General features: G+C 34.8%; 1 protein-coding gene across 3 annotated transcripts in view; it reads left to right on the forward strand.

Moving 5' to 3' along the window:
* The window catches only part of LOC109053267 (neuronal growth regulator 1-like), a 106,157-nt gene that overhangs the window by 68,750 nt on the left and 18,052 nt on the right, over positions 1–19,355 (forward strand). The window contains exons 7-8 of one of the 3 annotated variants that reach the window (XM_042758489.1): positions 7,915–7,956; positions 10,708–10,781. The exons of 1 other annotated variant lie outside the window; for it this stretch is intronic. In XM_042758489.1, coding sequence (XP_042614423.1) covers positions 7,915–7,956; positions 10,708–10,766 — 101 coding nt within the window. In that variant the 3' untranslated portion in view covers positions 10,767–10,781. Of the gene's footprint in view, positions 1–7,914; positions 7,957–10,707; positions 10,782–19,355 lie in introns of those variants that run through there. One more of the 3 variants, XM_042758486.1, reaches the window with a different exon arrangement.

Genomic DNA, 19,355 nt, shown 5'->3' on the forward strand with positions numbered 1-19,355 from the left:
GGTCCTAACGCCCTGGGGGAGGCCTGGGGGGATGAAAGGAGTTTTAATTCCGTAGAGGGCGCTGTTGGCCTATTTTTATTCAAATGAAAGTACAATACACAAATAACATTAAGACTGTTTCTGATTAAATAAAGCAGTAATTGATGTCATAAAAATCATGAGTATGTTTTTATTTAAAAATGCAGCGATTGATATATAGTTTATTTATAGTTATTTTCAAAGCTTCAGTGTACTGTCATTATAAAATAACTTAATTTTTGTTTATTTAATTCTAACAAGTTCTTGTTAAAAACTAACCAAAATTAAAAAATAATTTGCTTATAATTTCCACACAGGAGAAACTTGGTGTTGCTTCCAAACAGAAGGAAATATATTGGTATCTGCATCACTATCGGCCAAAAAGAGTTGAAAAATATAAGCATATCGGATATCGGCAAAAATCCAATATCGTTCATCCCTGCTTAAGAGATTACATTTTCATTAAGAAAAAGTGCACTTTCATGAAACTTTGGCATTGGTATGCACTCTGCTTATGACGTTACAGTCAGATACACTCAGAGATCGAACCACATGTTTAAAAGTGCATTATTTAAGCCTTACCAACTGCTGAATGACCCCAATATAGCTAATGGCCTTGTTTGCAATAGTCAGAGACAGATTCTCTTCTGTAGATATAAAAAATGCATGCCAAAGCAATACACTCAGTCAGTCTTTGTTTTCCCCAACGTCTCAATGGGAATTCATTAGTGGGAAAGATATTAACTCTCAAGGATGAATTTAGCACTACTAGTAATGGACTTTAATGAAAATAATCTCACAGAATGCTGATTTTTAGTAAATGCAGCTGGGGCAAATGATTGCGTAAACTGATAAACACTCACAAATTTCTCAGCATCATACAATGGTGTCACAGTATTGTAGTTATATTGTATTTTATTTATTATTTTTTTCTTCAGTGAGCACACATTCCCAAACATGACAAACTTGTGGTTTTTATGAGATAACAAATGTCTGGCATTTAGGGTGTCTCTTTTGTTTAATTTCTAAAACCTTCTTGACCATTGTCTGTGAACACCAGTTCACCAAACAGGCTCTTTTTTTAGGCAAAGGTCGTCATTCATTGGGCAAAGGTGATGAATTTAACAAATGGATGTTTTTTAAAGTATTTTTAATGTTGTACTGAGAAAAATGGGTGATACAGTATGTTGCATATGTGGTATGAATTAGAGTGACTTGACATTTACGTGGCTCTTTCTCCATTACTCACTGTCATCACATTTGATTGCACTTTTGACCCTTTTTGCACCTGGCATTAAAGTGCATTTTCAGTGATCGAATCACAATCGGATAGCATTTAACCACACTGAATGCACCATGGGCATATTTTGATCGGATCACTGAAACCACATTCGAATATGGTCAAGGACAGCTATGACTACGTTTGAAATACATAGGTTGTTTTTAATATAACAGTATCTTATCTCAAGAACCTCTGTGTCAAAGGTTTATTTTTTATTATTTTATTTTTTTTTATCTTACCAGGCACCTATATTGTGTTTTTTTGTCTTTTTTTCATTCTGTTTTACACTTTGGTTTTAGGAACTGGTGACCCAAATGAACAATATCCCATGATTTGTTCCACTGCACTACACTTAAAATCTCTAATTTCTCTCCTCAAATCCTCACTCTCGCCTCTCTCTCCCAGTCTGTTTTTCGCGTGGGCGCTTTAAAACTTTATTTTCCACCCTTTCCTTCACTTCTAATGCCTATTAGCATCCTTTACTGTGGGAATGTTTCAAAAGCAGTCAAACTCAGCAGACCAACTTTCTTTTTTTTAATCTGCGAGCATTTTGAATTATCCGTGTTTTACAAATTCAGTGAACGATGAAAATTTTTTGGTTAATGCAATCTCTGATGTAACCAAAGTGTAAAGGGGGCCAATATGTCCTTTACTTTTCATTTATGAGGGTTAAATCTTGGTGGACAACTGACGTTTAACTTTGAATTTGCTGTTTGCTTTGCTTTTTTTTTCAGATCATTGATCTGAAAATTGTACATGTGAGCTTTTCATGTTAAGCATATTGCTAAATGCAGCATATTTTTATAGAAACCGTGAAATGTAAATGCATTAACACTGCCTAGCTTTCTCTTTTTATGTCTTAAATAACATAAGAAGTTTGTATGTGTGAGGTAAATGTGTCTTGCACATTGTAGCAAGGTACATCACAAACCTGCTGTTTTCCGTACCTGGCGTGTTTTCCTGTCTGAGCTTTTCTGCAACTCTTTCTTTTAGATTTTGCTGCCCCAACTGTAAGGCGCAATGCTGAGGATCAAAGATTTTGTTGTCCTTAATTGGCAGATTTTGTCTGCTCTGTAATCCAAGCTATCTTTACCCCCTCATTTTTGCTTATAGCACAGTGTAGGCTTTGCCGAATAATCTCCACCAACCTGTCACTGGAGTATGACTAAAACAGACTAGAAACACTCATAGCCCGAAGAAGCTTTTAGCCTCCCTTGATAAACCCTCCACATCTTCTGCAGACACCAGCTACTGGAAGCCTTGTTCATTTACCATGCCTATCAATCACAACCTCAGTGTCATCTTTTCATATTTCACCATTTCTTCTTGTCCTGGTTTAACGTCACTGCTCTTACTGAGTTGTGCCAGATGTTGTTGTCGTGGTTACCATTCTGTGACCCTGTCTGATTCATGGGGTAGAGGCATACAAGAAGAGATGAAATGGAAGGTGAACTAGAAAAGAAGATACAATGTCAATTTATTCTCATGAATATCGTTTCTCTCCAGGCTGGGAAATTCATCCATTCATCTTGCCGTTCAGCCAGCCCTCCAGATCCTATTCTTATTTCCCCATCAATCATATATCAGGTTGCCTTTCCCCCTGAGCACCTCTACTTCCACTGTAAAGAACTGCCAAACACAGACTGTGCACAAATTTATGCTGATACATTTAAGTGCTGTGTTAAGTGCCCATGGATTATGAATCTAATTGGCTGGTATATGCACTATGATTTCACCATTGTTCTTGTTTTCACAATAACTAAAAAAAAAATGGATGTAAATAATGTGATTGGTCAGGCCAAATATAACAAGCAATGATTATTTCACAGACATCACTAGAAAGTAAGTAAAGAAGTTATACTCATGGATATCAAGTTTACTTGCTTCTGAGTGCCTCAAACAAAACTCTGGAATATCTTTCAAATTTGGAGCCAGTGACTTTGCAAACTTTGGCAAATCTGGTGATTTGATCTTACTGAAAAGTGCTTATTGTACCAGCCGTGTAAACTTGACTTTGTGCCCAAAAATCCCAAAAGCCACATAAAACCAGCCAATCAGATTAAAGCTTGCCAGACTGAGAAAGTGCTTTCCAGTTTTTTTTTTCTGCTTATGCATCAGACAGTTGGTGAACAAAGTGGTCTGTGGACGTGCCGTTTGAGGCTGAGATTGCAAATGCTATTACATTAGCTCATTTTGTTGCTGTTCTTTTGATGTGCATACTATATCAGAGATTGATATTATACTGCATTTTCTTGTTGAGGTTGCATTTTGTTCTCTTCATTTGCACTGACTGACATTTATCTTTCTCATTGACTTTTATCTTGTATTACAACAGTCATCACTTTGACGTCTTAAAGGGTGCCGCCTCACCGTTTGTACACTGAATGTGCGGCGAGCAGGTCCTTGGAAAATAAGGTGTTTGTGGTGCAATGAGTCTGTTTTGGCTATAAAACACCTCCTGTCCTATCATTAACGGAGACAGCGGTTAAAACTGCCTGGAGAAATAGGCAATCCTTGTGATGCGTCTAACCATGCATGGAAGATTTTAGCCGTTCAAGGATACAGCCAAAGTTTTTCTTCATCAGTACTGTGCATTGTGCTTCTGAAAATTTGAGAAAATTAGCCCTTTGAAATAATTCATTTTGACCTTCAAGTTTTAAAATCCATTGTTATGGGGTTGGCATCAAATGAATTCAAGCACAGCTCATAGTCTCGTTTTTAATTCTTATTCTCACAGTCTCAGAGTGGTCTAACAATGCACAGCAGATAGCACTCCACTCGTATCTCTGCAAATTACGTTTCTGTGAATTGTATAGAAGCTGGATGTTCCTTTCTTTGTAAACAGAAAAGGGAAAAAATGAGATGTTATTATAGAATGAAATGCAATTCCTCCCACCATGATAATGTTTTTTTTTTTTTTTTTTTTTTATTGCAAGCGAGAACAGAGGTCATCCAGTGTACAAATCATTGGATGCAATGCAGGGTACTCCATTGCTCTATACAGTACCTGAATATTACACGTCATGTAATACAGTAATATAAGGACTGAGAGCTCCACATGGAAAGAAATTTTACAAATCACATTACGGTGTTCATCTGATATTAACCGAGGAAGAAGAAATCTTAGAGCTGCATGAAGACCATCAAAAACTAGTTGAGACTATGATGAGTAACATGATCTTTGTTTTAGAAGAACCCTAGTTTTAGCAGAATTTACAATTTCAACTAAAATTGCAATGTAAAATTTGCTAAGAATGAGAAACATAAATATTAATAATTAAAAACTCTGAAAGGAAGCCAAGGATTTGTACCCATATGCTAAAGTATCATAAAGATTTATGAATTTTAAGGAAGCAATGAATTTCTTGATGTTATTTATTTATTTATTTTTGCCAGAACATATTGGCCTTTCTCCAGTTATAGGTTGTATCAGGGAGTTTTTTGTTGTTGTGTGTTTCTTTGTTTGTTTCTTTGTTTGTTATTTAGTTGATTTTTATTAAAACTAGCGGATTTTTGCAGAGATTTTCTTAGCCTTGTGTGAAGGTCACAATTAAACCATCCTGAAATGTCTTTTTGACACCTTTTATGTGTAGAGTTTGTGTAGAGTCTGTTTATTCCTGACTTTAAATCTTAAACCATGAAAAATTAAAAGTTCAGCATAAATAGAATTATGATAATCTAATTCAATCCAAAAATGTGAGGTAATCATAAACCATTTAAACATAATGTTAGATTGATTTATATGAATTTTCACAAAATTAAAGTTAGTGTACTTATTTACTGTACCAAGGAAGCAACAGTATCAGTGAAGTGCATGCTTGAGGTATGCTTAAATTATGCATAAAATAACTGTAATTGTGTGTATGTAGGAAACATAAAATGCTAGCTTTGAAATTAACCTTAGCAAGACAACCATTTTATAGCAAAAATATCCATCCAACCATTTTCTTGTCTAAATAGCAAAAAATATTTAAAATGCAATTCCAATACAGAACAAATTCTTATTTGAAATATAGAGGAAATAACATTTATTGATGGGGGAAAATAAAATTACTGAATTTTCCTGTCATATGTGTATATTACTGTTGGACATTGTTAATGAACAAAGTAGATAATCTAATGAAAGTTTGTTCCAAAGGGCCAAAATTACCCATAGTTGAACAAACAAACCAAGGATATATGTATTTATGTACATCCATGAATACATATTATTAAATATTTACAAAACCGTTGCTTTTGCCTCCTTTGCTAAATTTGCTTTTATACCCTTTCTCTGATTTACTGTGAAATGTCCGTTTATTCCCAAAGCATGCAGTGCTGTCAGTGGTGATGATTGCTCCAGGTTGCATGCCTGTGTGCTTAACATGAACGGCAGCTGAAAGCGGTAACATCGCCTGTGTTTTGGCTTCATGCACACTGTCTCAACCCTGAACCTGCAAACAGTAATGATGTGAATTGTCTCTAGGCGCTGTGATTTCAACTCCAGGGCTCTCAATTTAGCAAAAGGCTTACCGGAGAGAAGCCTCTGTTGAGGTCATTACACCCCTTAATCACAAAGTCACTCTTACTGTACGGAGTCACTATAATGTTGATTTGAACAATAAGAGAGAAAACACAGATCCTGACATATTTTTTCTTATTCAGTCCATCTCTACTGTCACAACAGATTTTGGAAGGGAAGGATAATTCTTTTGACAAATGTCCAGATGGTTTGATTGTGCCCTGTGTTCGTTTTTCCTCTTTAAAAAAAAAAATAAAAAATGACCAGCATCTGTCACGCAACCACTTATACTACTTCACAGTAATATGTTGTTCATGTGATTTTATTGATAAAGGTTCATTATATTTGATGAAGCTGAGCCGAAGTATATCGAACTACAAAAAATGGTTGTTAGTGTTTGAATGGCTTTGCATAAGACAACAAAATATTGAACAAAGTGGAATTTTGTTAAAAAAAAATAGCACAAAGACCTTTTTTAATAAAACATTTCACAAAAGGATGTTTGCTTGTTTTTAAATTATAAATAATAGATAGACTGTTCAAAATTAAGGAAGCTTTCTGGTGGCATAAAAGGATTCTTCTTTCTTTTGTCATCATTTATTCATTGTTCCAAAACTTTTATGCAATTTGTTTCTCTGTATAACGCAAAAGAATAGATTTTGAAGAACATTGTCCAAAAAACATTGGACCCAAATTACTTTTATATGTACAAAAAATATATATATTATTATTATTTTTGTTCCAAAAAATGAAAATTCTGTCATTTACTTGAGGGTGAGTAAATAATGACAGAATTTTAATTTTTTAGTGAACTGTCCCATTAAGGTGCAGTCATGCTAGAGTTTGTTCATTCAATTCCATTCAAAGTCATATGAACGTGGGAGACTGGAAACACAGACACATGCAGAGAGTTTCTCCTTTCAGTGTGTGCCAAAGTCCAAGTTTGGTGAATTCTGATCTGCAAGTTTGCATAACAGAAAGATGTTTGACCAGTAGAGCATCTAAACAGATTTACTGACTTCTTGGTTCAGTTCAAAGAATAGGAATTTTAAAGCTGCATGTTGTGCATTGTTGCAGGAAAGTGGAGTAAATTGCATATTTTAACAATAGAATTTATTATTATTTGAGATTTAGAAGTATTTTTTTACATACTTGCAACCTTGTGTGACCTTTAGTGTGTATCTACTCCTGTGGTTACCCTACAAGGTCACTTTTATGAACTCACAGAGAAATGATTTCATACATCTACTAAAAATGACCTTGAGACCAGGTGGTTAACAGTAATGGCTAGGAAAAATGAAGTTAGCCACTTTTGTTTGCAGATACCACTTGGTTTAATATTTTGTATCTAATGCAATGGCAGCCTGACCTTTTTAGTTGTCCAAATAGTTTTGCTTTGGCTATCGTGGACAGATTCATTTTCCATTTGTTTTATATTTTACTCTTTTATGTACATGTATCAGCAGATGGAAAATGTGAAGACATTAATGTTTCTGTATATCTCCCCCAGATCTAGACGTATCCCCCCAGTTAATTTTAATTACCATCAGTTAAGTAACTCACTGGAAAATATTGAGCTTATATGAGATTAAAAATGGATTGACATTAAAGTCCTGCTTTTAACATTTCCCAAAAAGGGAGCTCGGGCAATTGAGAGAATATGATATCTATTAATAATATGAAAACTATATTACATGGTCATGATTAAATGACTGTCTGCTAGGTGCAAATTTAATTTCATGTGTTAATTGAGCTGAGCTTCATTCTCGTCCGTTGAATTGAGTGATGCTCAGAAGCTTCTAATTTGGAGCATCAAAGATCAGCGATCATAATATAATTTGAAACCGACTCCAATGAAAACCCTCTGAACATAAAAACCGAACAAAACCTGATTGAACATTACATTTTGATCAAGATGATCAAGCTCAGCAGGAACTGTTTTATTTTGTGGCGTAAAGGGCTCTTTTATCGCCTGTTGACCACAGAAGCAAAATTTTTCACACCCTTTTTCCAGTCTTTAGATGTTTTTGTTCTCTTTTCCCTTATGTTGGGTCTTCATTATGTTAATAATATATAAATGTCCTCTTTTCCCTCTCCCCTTCTTTTCCTGTAGCAATTATTGAACCCACAACAACTAGTGCTGTCTCAAGTCCAGGTCAGTATATGTCACATGCTGTACGCAGCTCAGTAAGGGATACGAAATGCTGCACTAACCAAAAATGACCTCTTCTTCATTGCAATTTCTCCTTCTCTCGATTGGCCAGGATGCCTGCTGGCGTTCAGCTTTGTGTGTTGTCACTTTATTTTTATTTATTTATTTTATCTAGGGCTGTCAATCAGTTATTTTTAAATCATATAACATTATACATTATACTTCAATTAATTCATCCTTTATAAATGTTTGCTGAGCAAGGAGTTGTAGCCATGCTTCAGCTCCTAAAAATGCTAAAAATTTGCATTTATAATACTAAATACATTGTTTACTTATTTACATAATGTTTTTGCATATTTTAATATGCTATTCGGTAAAACACACTCTTTTTGGTACAGTATGTGTGTTGATAAAACTAAACATATTTCCAGTATGTGTTATTTGTTAACATTTATGGTTGTTAAAATCAGTCAAATCCTTGATTTATTCTAAATCCTCTTTCTATCAACTCACTCATCGGTTCTCTCATTGCGAGTCACAGAGTGGTTTACATTTTGAGTCTGACATTTCCAAAAGAGATTGTTCTCGGTTCAGTGACTCATTGAGTTGTAGTCTCAAGGACCAACTAGACTTATTCAATCTGGTTCTTAAACGAATCAGTTGAATCATTTAAAGATTCAAATCAAAAGAATAATTTGTTAACATATTAGACAAATTAGACATTTAAAAACTGTGTTAGGGCATTACTTGTGTTTCTGTAATTTGCTATATTTTAAAAAAATATATTTTATCACTTTTAGTTAAAAACGGAGATCAGTTGACAGCCCTAATATTTTCACTTTATTTCTTTGTGTTTTTTTTCTTTAACTTGTGGCATTGCACAGTACAGCACTGACACCCCTCTGAGCGGGCACTGTGGCGTTATGGTGGGCACTGTCATGTGTGGCGCTGGGGCGAGTGGCTTTCCTAAACGCTGACTGCTTCTCTCTGGCTTCCTCATTCTCTGCTTTAGTGCGGGCTGCATGAAGGGCGGGATATTGATAATACGCCTCCTCGACTTCTCTCTTTTATTTGTTGTCTGCCATTTTCTCTCCTCCTGAGCAGTAACTGATTCCGCCGCCTCTGAACGTCTCTCACTATCTAAGGCGTCGCTGTGTTCTCACTGTTGTGCTCCTTACTGAAATCACAGACCATGATATTCTCTTGCTGGGGGAGCCTGAAGTATTTGTGTGTGTGTGGGCCTGTGTGTAATAAAGGGATAGTTCACCCAAAATTTTAAATTCTGCCATTATTTACTCACCTTCATGTTGCCTCAAACACATATGCCTTTTTTGTTCTTGTAACACAAAAAGAACAATTTTATGGAATTGTACTGGTCGTTGTTGGATATATTTTGCCCAGTATCAGCTATTTAATTGTGCATGGTCTTTTCTTCTATTTTCACATTTAGATTACATTTGCCATCATGTAATTTTCACTTAGGTCTCTTTCATAAACACTAATTTAATACCACTGTTATGAAATAGTGTAGAATTGTAATGTTTCATATTTTAATATCTGTTTGAACAGTTATTGGAGCAAAACATGAATATAACTATTGGCTTAATGCTATTGAAAACTGTTACTGGAATGCCAGGTTACAGAGTGCGCTGTTGGTTACAGTGTTTTCTTTTTGTTCATGTTTTAAACAATTTCTTTATTTTTGAAAATGCCATAGTACACTTCAAAATTCAAATGTTTTTTTTTTAAACTGATACATTTTAAACATTTTATTTCCAATTATTTTAGTCAAAAGTATGCCAAATACAGTAAATATAATCTTAATTGTTTTGCTTGAGTTACATTAGTTAATTAAGTTAAATGGTATGATATCATTGGCCACCCTACTCTTTAAGATATTGCCCTTATAAAAAATCCATATCTTTCGACCACTAAGACTTGTGTGCTAAATTGCAAGTCATCTGAAGCCAGCAATAGCTTTGTGTGTGGAACAGTCCAAAGTAAATGAATCAGTTGATCCAGTTCACAAAAACTGGCAGAATTAAAAATCTTTTTGTGTCCAGAATGATCAGTAGATTCTTCAAAATGTCTACTTTTGTTTATTATTATCATTATTTATTTATTTATTTTTGGTTGAACTATTCTTTTAAAACATGACTTTTAAAAGCCAGTGTGAAAATGTAATCCCTCAAATGGGATACATTATTTCCCCAATGCTTTCTATTTAGCACATAAACTGTGACATATACGGACACAATGCACACACTAACAATGTGTGTATGTGTTGTATTGCATGACTGTTCTTGGTAACCACAATGAGTATCATTCAGCTTTACAGATCTTATTGCATTTTCATACTCAATTTTACAGATATGCCACTGTATTAGTAGGTATACCATTTGTATGGAATGAATATAATTAGCCATGGGGTCCTCTCACTGCCAGAGTTTAGACCTTTGCTAGTGTGTAGCCCTTAACTTTCATTTGATGCAATGCTTGCAGAACAAATGACAATTTCATGGTCCACTGCAGTAGCGGCAGTATCAATCGCTGAGATAAACTGTCTCGACGTCCCACTGTTCTTGTTTTGTTCCAAGTTCCAAATTGTATTTCTAGTTAATTTTGTGCTGTCCTAGTTGAGCGACTTGGCCGAGAGAGGATAGTTTGAATTCCTCACAACAGGTGCACTACTTATTTGACAAAGAATATAAATGAATTAATAAATGCTAATTATGTTTTGACATCTCTTCACAGGAGGGTTGGATTATGGGTATTCAGAAAGAAGCAATACATACGGTATGCAAACGGAATGATGTATAGAAATGTATATGAGCATGTATAAGGGGAGACCGAGGCTAGTTGTCACGCAGGGAATTGAATTGGTTGTAGAGACAAGGGTATTTTCTTGTAAATGTCAGGTGTCCCATGACTTTTGTATGGTGCAGTTTTTTAATTACAATACTTATCGACCATTTTGTATCTCATAATTGTTTTATTGATTAAATTGAGCTTTAAAAAACTGTTATGCTTTATAAAAACAGGTTCTATTGTGACAAGGTACTGCCTCTGCTATACTGTAGTTGCTTGTTGTCACAAAAAAAAAAAAAGGTATCTTTTATCTTTTATAATAAAGGTGGAATTTAATTTAGATTTAATAGCTTTTTGTAGTCAAAAATTGAGTTTTGACTATTAGCCCCAGTCTCCCCTACGAAACAAATTAAAACATTGCACAATAGCTGTTAAATCCATTCTTTACTTTGTATGTGTGAGATATTTTATTTTTGCTAGAATGGAAACAGGAGGAGATGTTAGATTTTTACAGAACAGATGCTTGTCGATAGCTACTCATAGTTATTTTGCGTGATTTTGAAACATTTTTGCCTTTCTTTACACATATACAACTGTGCTAAAAAGGGCTACAATTGACTTTGAAAATCAATCCTTAGTTAACACGCAGTATACGCTTTTCTCCAAACACACTGCCAGTACTTTTGTGTTTCACTGCATGTTGGCTGAAATAGCAGCTACATTCAGACGCCTTTGATTCCACTGAAAACCAACCTGTCTATTATTGGTAATAGTTCAGACAGCTTCCACACAAAGTGAGATTTATGAAGCATTTGAGCTATTGGGATTCATACAAGATTTATTCGGTCAAATAGAGTTTCATTTAAAATATATATATATATATATATATATATATATATATATATATATATATATATATATATATATATATATATATATTGAGAGCTCAGACCACAACACTGAAGTTATGATTTATGTTTCCCTTGATGTTTTGTCACATGGATTATACTAAAGTTATTCTTTAGAGAAAGTGTAACCTTAAATGATTGGATATTTTTGTTTCTGTACCCTATATAGGTATATACAGTATTCAGTGCTGGGTAGGATACTTGAAAATTGTAGTCCGTTACTGATTACACATTACATGATGGAAATTGTAGGTAGTTACGTAATCTTATAATTACTCATTTTAGGTAATTAATTCTGAGCACTTTTCATTCATTGTGCACCATATTGATTTAAAAAGAAAAAAAGAGTTCTTTATCAACAACATGAAATGCATTTAACACTACATTACTCCATGGTTTGTCAAAATAGGGTTAATGAAAAAACTGCACGAGGTTTTTGAGTTGTTGAAAAGCTATAATTATTGAAATAAAATAAAAGATTAAAAAAAAAAAAATTGACAATCAAAACAAAATGTTTGAACGCTAAATAAATATTATATTATATTATATTATATTATATTATATTATATTATATTATATTATATTATATTATATTATATTATATTATATTATTTATCAGGTTTTAAATATTTACGTCCAGACTTTTGTCCAGATCACTAATTAGTGAAGATCACTGGATATGAAGACATTTCACAGCTATATATCAGCTGTTTTTAGTAACTTGAAAAATTATTATCTGACTCATACATGGTCTCATTGATTGAGTGGTGTTTTTGTCCCAAAATTAATTTGCATGACATTTACATGGTCATTTTACAGTATATTGTGAATATAGTCAAAGCTAAGTGGTATGATACCCAGCAGAATTTTTAGAAAGAAGAATTCAAAAGAGACAACAACAAAAAAAAAAAAATCAATAAATAAAAAACTGTAATATAATGTAATATAATTTAATTACAAGTACTTAATTTTTGGAATCTGATTACGTAATCCTGATTACTTGCATGTAATCAATTACTGTCCAGCACTGACAGTATATATTCATAACCTTACTCCTGGTTGATAGATTTAGTGCTTTTATGTTGTGTCTTTTACAAAAGAGAAATTATTTAAGGAAATATGCAAAGTGAAATATTTTAAAATTAATATTTACATAGGGAGATTTTAAAGGATCTCAATTTGACACTTTGTCCACATTCAATTGTCTTCTCTTATAACCATTCTTCAAACCTCCAAATTAGCTTAGTTACAGGGCTTAATCATGTTTAAGAGCATAACTATTGCTCTGATACTCTGCCCAACTGTGTCTCATTCACCATATCAACAAACGAGGTTATTAGTTGGATGTCATTAGTTTGACATTGCTTTTTTTCATCCTCTGAGAGTCACATCCCTATTTTTGGGTGTCTACAAAATAAAGCAATTACCGCTGTCATCAGATCAAGATACTAGCCTTTTTTGTTCTTTCAGCATCGCAAATGAAACTTACACTTTTTGTCTCCAATGTGATCTGGCAAACTTGATGGAATAGTGTTGTCAGTTTTCTTCTTGTGAACTGTTACAATGCTGCATACCGAATCCTTGCAGTGGATTCCAAGCATATGGGAGAACATATGCCGAGCGTGCATGGTGCATGAATACTGATTGTTATTGCAAACACAGGACCTTTTTGACCAAAATGAGCATCAGCGTGAGAGAGAGTTATGCCCATGGACATGTGCTTGCTTAGAATGGAGATGTGGTTATAATTAGGTTGTTTCCTCGGATATGGTCTGCAATGAAATAGTGAGGATAGAATATTTTTCTAATCCATAGCCTTTATTTTTAGTTGTTTGTTGCCTGCATGTTCATGTCAGGGCTATGTTTTCAAAATAAATACACTCTGTCATTCGTTTCTAGTTCATTTTTCTGTATTATTTCATTAAAATGTGCAATAACTGGTTTTCTGGTTTTTAAAATGCAATTTATTCCTGTGATGGAAAAACTAAATTTTCAGCAGTGATCACTCTAGTCTTCAGTGTCATATGATTCTTCAGAAATCATTTTAATATGCTTATTATATACTGACCCCAAACTTTGAACAATATTCAAAGTATTCTGGTTAAAAATCAAGTGAAATTGTTTGACCTGGTATGTCCCACATGAATGGCTGTAATAAGAGTCTACTGAAAATGAGTGTTGTGAGAACCCAAATGCATTTTATTATATCCCAAAAGTGAACAGAAAAAAAAATAAAAAAAGAAAAAACATGGCTTGGCTTGGCTTGACTTGACTTGGCAAAAACAAGAACATAGACATGGACACAACTCGTAAGGGATGTATATACAATACCAAACGATAGGAGAACACATGACAAAAACAACCAATGACAGAGTGGACAGAAAGCAGAACTAAAGACCACATGACAAAACAATGAACCAATGAAAGCATGACACATGAACTAAAGGAACACAAGAGGAACAAAGGAAACACATGACACGAAGCAAAATTACAAAATAAAAGAAATGTATGTTAAATTTGATAGGAATGACAAAAAAGTAAATAGGAATGATTGAGAGTAGGAATTTGGCATTATATTTGGTATTAAAATTCACCTCGTCGCTCCAAGGTTCAATATTATATTATATGTTCAGAATTCTTAGCTTACCACATATCCATCTTTTTTATTTGTTTAATCCTTCAGGCTTGTGGTCTCCTGGCACTCTGTGAACTCTCTCAGAATGGACCGCATGGGGCGCATGGGGTATAGTGTAATATTGGTGTTTAGCGATTCTTTCAGGTGCGCTTATCAGATTTATGCTGCATCAGGAAGGGCGAGATCAATGGAGGGAGAGACCCCTTATAAAGACGTGATGTGGTGCTACCTGACCTTCATTTTGCTTCACGTTATAAAAAAAAAGCGCCACCATTTCTGGTTGTGGATGATAAGCACGTGGCATGTCATAAATCTTTCTTGACCTCTAGATTCTAAACAGGCAAGGCTTGAGCAATAATGCTTGCATTCAATATGGTTCAACTGGAGTCTCATGTGTGCTTTTGTGGAAGACATCCCCAGTCTAAATGATCCTGTGTTTACATGAGCCCTCAGAATAGCTCAAAAATCAATACTGTGCCCTGTTCTGCATACTGATGTGCTTTGCTTTGATCTTGCATTCAGGGGCATACAGTGAATCGGTTTAATTGTACATCACAGAAAAGCCTTCTGCTGTGTTTCACTATGTTGCTTTCCTTTTAGTGCTTATGCACCAATGGATGAACTCCTTGATCAGATTTTGTAGCAGTAATACTCTCTAGAAGATTTCTTGTAAAATCGATGACTCTCAGCCTTAATTATTTTAATTTCAATATATGTGTGTGTTTTAGAATCAGAATGAGTTTTGTTTGAGGTTCACCCACACAAGGAATTTGAACTGGCAACAAAGGTTGCTGTACAGAAATAAAACAGCTGGATTACAGAAGAAAATTACTATGTGCAGGGCAGATGGATCTGTACAGCTAGTATGAATATGAAGAAATAGGAATGTCGAACAAAAGTTCAAAATATGGACTTTGCATATTGCACAGATGAGTTTGTACAGGTATCATGTATAAATATGAATTTACATATTGCACATTAATTTTATCACTCACTAGATGTATGCCTGAGTATTCAATTTTGTGCAGGTTTCCAAATTAACACTCAGTGAGCACCAATTGCAAGTAAAAATTGTCTTTACTGAGAAAAGGAAAACAAACTTGTACAGTATGCCAGTTGGCCGGTAGCTTTTTTTCTTCAGATCTCCATGTGGCAACACATATGTGAAATGCTCCTCGTATTAGGCCACCAAAACAAAAATATGATAAACAAAACCACAATTTTTGCATTTTGCGTGTAAATTGGCAGAGCTTGGCAAGAGAAATCATGTTACCTTAAATTATACTTGGTATACTTGATAGTTAAAACCCTTAAAACAAAACTGTCTTCATTTAGTTACTGACTACCGAAAATAATACTTGCAATTAAGTGAGTCAGACATTGAATCTGAACAATTTGATTCAGCAAAGTGTTCGTAAGGCTGATTCAAAGCAATAACTCGTCCTGTTGAAATGTTCATCCAACAAACCAGTTCATAAGATTCATTAGTTGAGGAAATTGGACTACATTGGTCAAAGGCATTCTATGATTATTTTTGTGTGCAGCCCACAAGGACAACTTAATATAAAGACATTTCCTGCTATTATTTCATGGTACACAGATTTTATTGCATCACATTCAATACAGACTACGAGCTTGCATACAACTCAGGTAAAACATTATTTTCTTTTGCCGTGGCACTGACAGTTTAGTTCTGTTTGTCACAAATATGACTTTATTAAGAGCAAAAATAGGACTGTATATTAGGCAAATTCCAATTTCATGACCGGTAAGCAATATTTATGAGTATAAATTTTCTAACATTGCCAGGTGTGGCTAAAAAAATATATATATATATTTTGGACCATGGTTCTGAATATGTGTTGTTTTGCCACTAGTGTTGCTTTCATCATTTTCCACATGCATAAATTAGCATCCAAGCACACATAAACACACCAGAACTGTCCTCGCCAAAGTATTCAGAATTCTGTGAGCCAGTACAGAGTCTTTTTTTCCTACCTACACTAAACACAAACGAAAACATGCATTTTTCATGGGCTAAAATCTCCTACCAGGGGCAAAAATGCACTCTTCCTCTTGTGAAGATTAATCTTTAGCCTTGAGCTCTGTACCCTCTTTGAGATGTCATGTTCTGCCACAAATGGGCAACAGCAAAGGATCACTCACATCCAGTCCATTCTCCTATACTGAATACCCCCACCTTTCCTTCCCATCTCTCTCTCTCCCTCTCCTACGCTCAATTATCTGTGCTTCTCCTACATGCACTCTCAGCCTGATTATCTCACCCACTCTGGGGCTCCTTCACTGGGCTGTCCATTAAATGGTATCTGTAGTGTCTCTCTCCCTTCCCCCCTCACACACCAGCACCAGCTCTGCACAAAAGCATCATGGCCCAAACAAGTGCCTGGGTGCAAAGGATGAGCAGGTTAATGTTCAGGTATAAATGCAAAAGCTTTGCAAAAAAAGTTAGCAGAGAGGACATTTTTCAGTAAATTCTTACATGCATTTAGTTTGTAATACCTGGACAACTTATGCCAGTAGAGTAACATTGCATTTTCGGGGGCTTCGGAGGAAAATGTGATTTCAAGCCACAAACTAATGGATCTCACTTGGAGAGTGTTTTACATTTTTCTTTCTCTTTTTTTTTACAGAGTGCAAAAACCCCTCGTGAGTCAATAACTCTCAATCTGTTTCTCACTGATGCAGTTTACAATATGTGTGGAAAGTTTTTTATGACATGAGAATGATAGTGTCAGTGGATAGCTCTTTGTTGATGATATAGTAGTTACACTGTGAAGATGCATAATCGCTCCTGTCATTTTTGCCAGAAAGCATTTTTTGTTCAGCCATTTAGACGCAGACTTACAGGGCTTTAGCTGAGAACAAACTTTGTTATATGCAGAAGATTGTTCCTTGAGACACTAATGGTGAAGGCGTTCTCAGAGAACCAATGCTTGTAGCTGTTTTAAGGTTTTGTGTATGAACAATTCACAGTTCTCATGTTGGTGAGGTTAGTGGGGAGATTAATTCAGACTTTCAAGTTGTCACGCCAACAGGGTCTTGTTATCTTGCTGTGTCTAAAATGGCCTCTGAACCTCAGGGCTTGTATTTATAAGAATATTTCCTACCTTATTTACATGTTTGAGGGATTGAAATTCTTTGCTTCAGAATGATGAAATGGGGAAGTTGCATCATAAAGCTATTGTCCTCCCCACTACAATCACAGCTTCTCCTCACAGGGGCTCATTAAATGACCGTTTCACTGCTTGGAAAATGGCAGCTAAAGCGTTGAATTGCATTTGATTGGAAGGGAATTCTAAACTGACCTTGGTGAAATGGCATGAATAAGTCGCTTTCCTTTTAGGAAATACACAGTCGTGTGCCAGAGGCCAGTGGAAAAATAAAACAAAAATCTACAACAGTTAACAAACAAGCCAACTTCTGAAAATGAGGAGAAATTGATGTGAAACTAAAATGCAGTATTATTGGAAATAAGCTGCTGTTCATCCGCACTGTGACATTTGTTTGTTTCTAATGTAACTAATGAGCTATTTTGGTAAAACAAAATATAATTTATCGCAAAGTGATATATGCAATATACTAGCTAGGTCTAGATCATTCTTCACTGACATGATTTGCATTAAAACTGTGTATACTTTCATTACGACTTTTACAGTCTTATTAAAGTCAAACTTCTTTCCAGTCATTATAGTCTAAGAATCTCACTCTCCTCTAGAATAATCTCTGACTAGATTTTTTTTTTCTTATTCTGCCATCCAATTATCTCTGAAGCCCGGTGAGGCAGGTTGTGCTCTCTTCTGAACGTGGCAAAACCTCTGTCACTCTTCACCTTCTCCCCATCTCTCTCTCTCTTTCATTTCGTCTCTCTACCAGCTGCTCCACCCATCCACAGCCTTTCCTGCTCACTCACCATTGCAGAGCTGAAATCCTGCTCACTTTACCTGAACCATAAACAAGCCTTATTAAGACATGCTTCACAGCCATGTTGTGCCAAGGATAGATTTAGTTAAATCGATAGTTCGCCCAAAAATAAAATTTTGGTCATTATTTTCTCACCCTCATGTTACTCCAAACCTGTATAACTTGCTTTTTTTTCTCCATACAGTGAAAGTCAGTGGGGTCTTAGCAACACTGAACTCCAATTTAAATTTTTGCCTTAGCTATTCCTTGTAATTTTGATCTGTTCCTCATACAACCCATCAGAGGACAGAAAGTCATTTAGTTTTTGAATTAACTGTTTATTTAAAAACTATATATATATATATATATATATATATATATATATATATATATATATATATATATATATATATATATATATATATATATATATATATATATATATATATGAATGCAAAGGTATGTGTACAGTGCAAGTGATGTTAATTTTGTCATCAGCATAGTATGCGCACAGCTAGAAGGTGACAACACTGTGGCGGCGCGTTGTTTCACAGACGAAAAAGAAACAAAGGAGACAGAACAACAATAAACTACTGGAGGCCAAACAACAATGGACAATCGCATTGAAAAACACTTGTGTGTAGGGGTTAAAAGACAGACAGAGATATTTTTATCAGACATAACCTCTGGAGAGAAGCTGCAGACACTATTCAAGCCAAGCATGAAACTTTCTAGTGTCCATACGCTCAGTGCCTGTGTTTGAAAGGCTATGCGTTCGGCTGAACACATATTCAAAGCATTTGCGTTATCACTGCAGTATACTTTGGGCTTAAGATTGTGTCATGGTGATGACAAATGCAGTATTCTTCATTTCAGATATATATTTATTTCAAAAAAGTCAAGACATTTACGTACATCCTTTATTTTTTATTTATTTCTATGCCTTTATACGTAGAGAACGACAGAAAAAAATGGACAGAGAGAGCTGGAATGACATTTGTACATATTGCAGGCCAGATTCGAACCTGCATTTCTGTAAGCACAACTGTTTTTAAATGTCATGAGCACAGCCAGGTACAAATTCTTTTTTCACACAATTATGTAATTTTACAGACAGGCGTTCCCATTTA

This window comes from Cyprinus carpio, chromosome A6, assembly GCF_018340385.1.
Source record: "Cyprinus carpio isolate SPL01 chromosome A6, ASM1834038v1, whole genome shotgun sequence".
In the NCBI taxonomy this organism is placed as follows: Eukaryota; Metazoa; Chordata; class Actinopteri; order Cypriniformes; family Cyprinidae; genus Cyprinus; species Cyprinus carpio.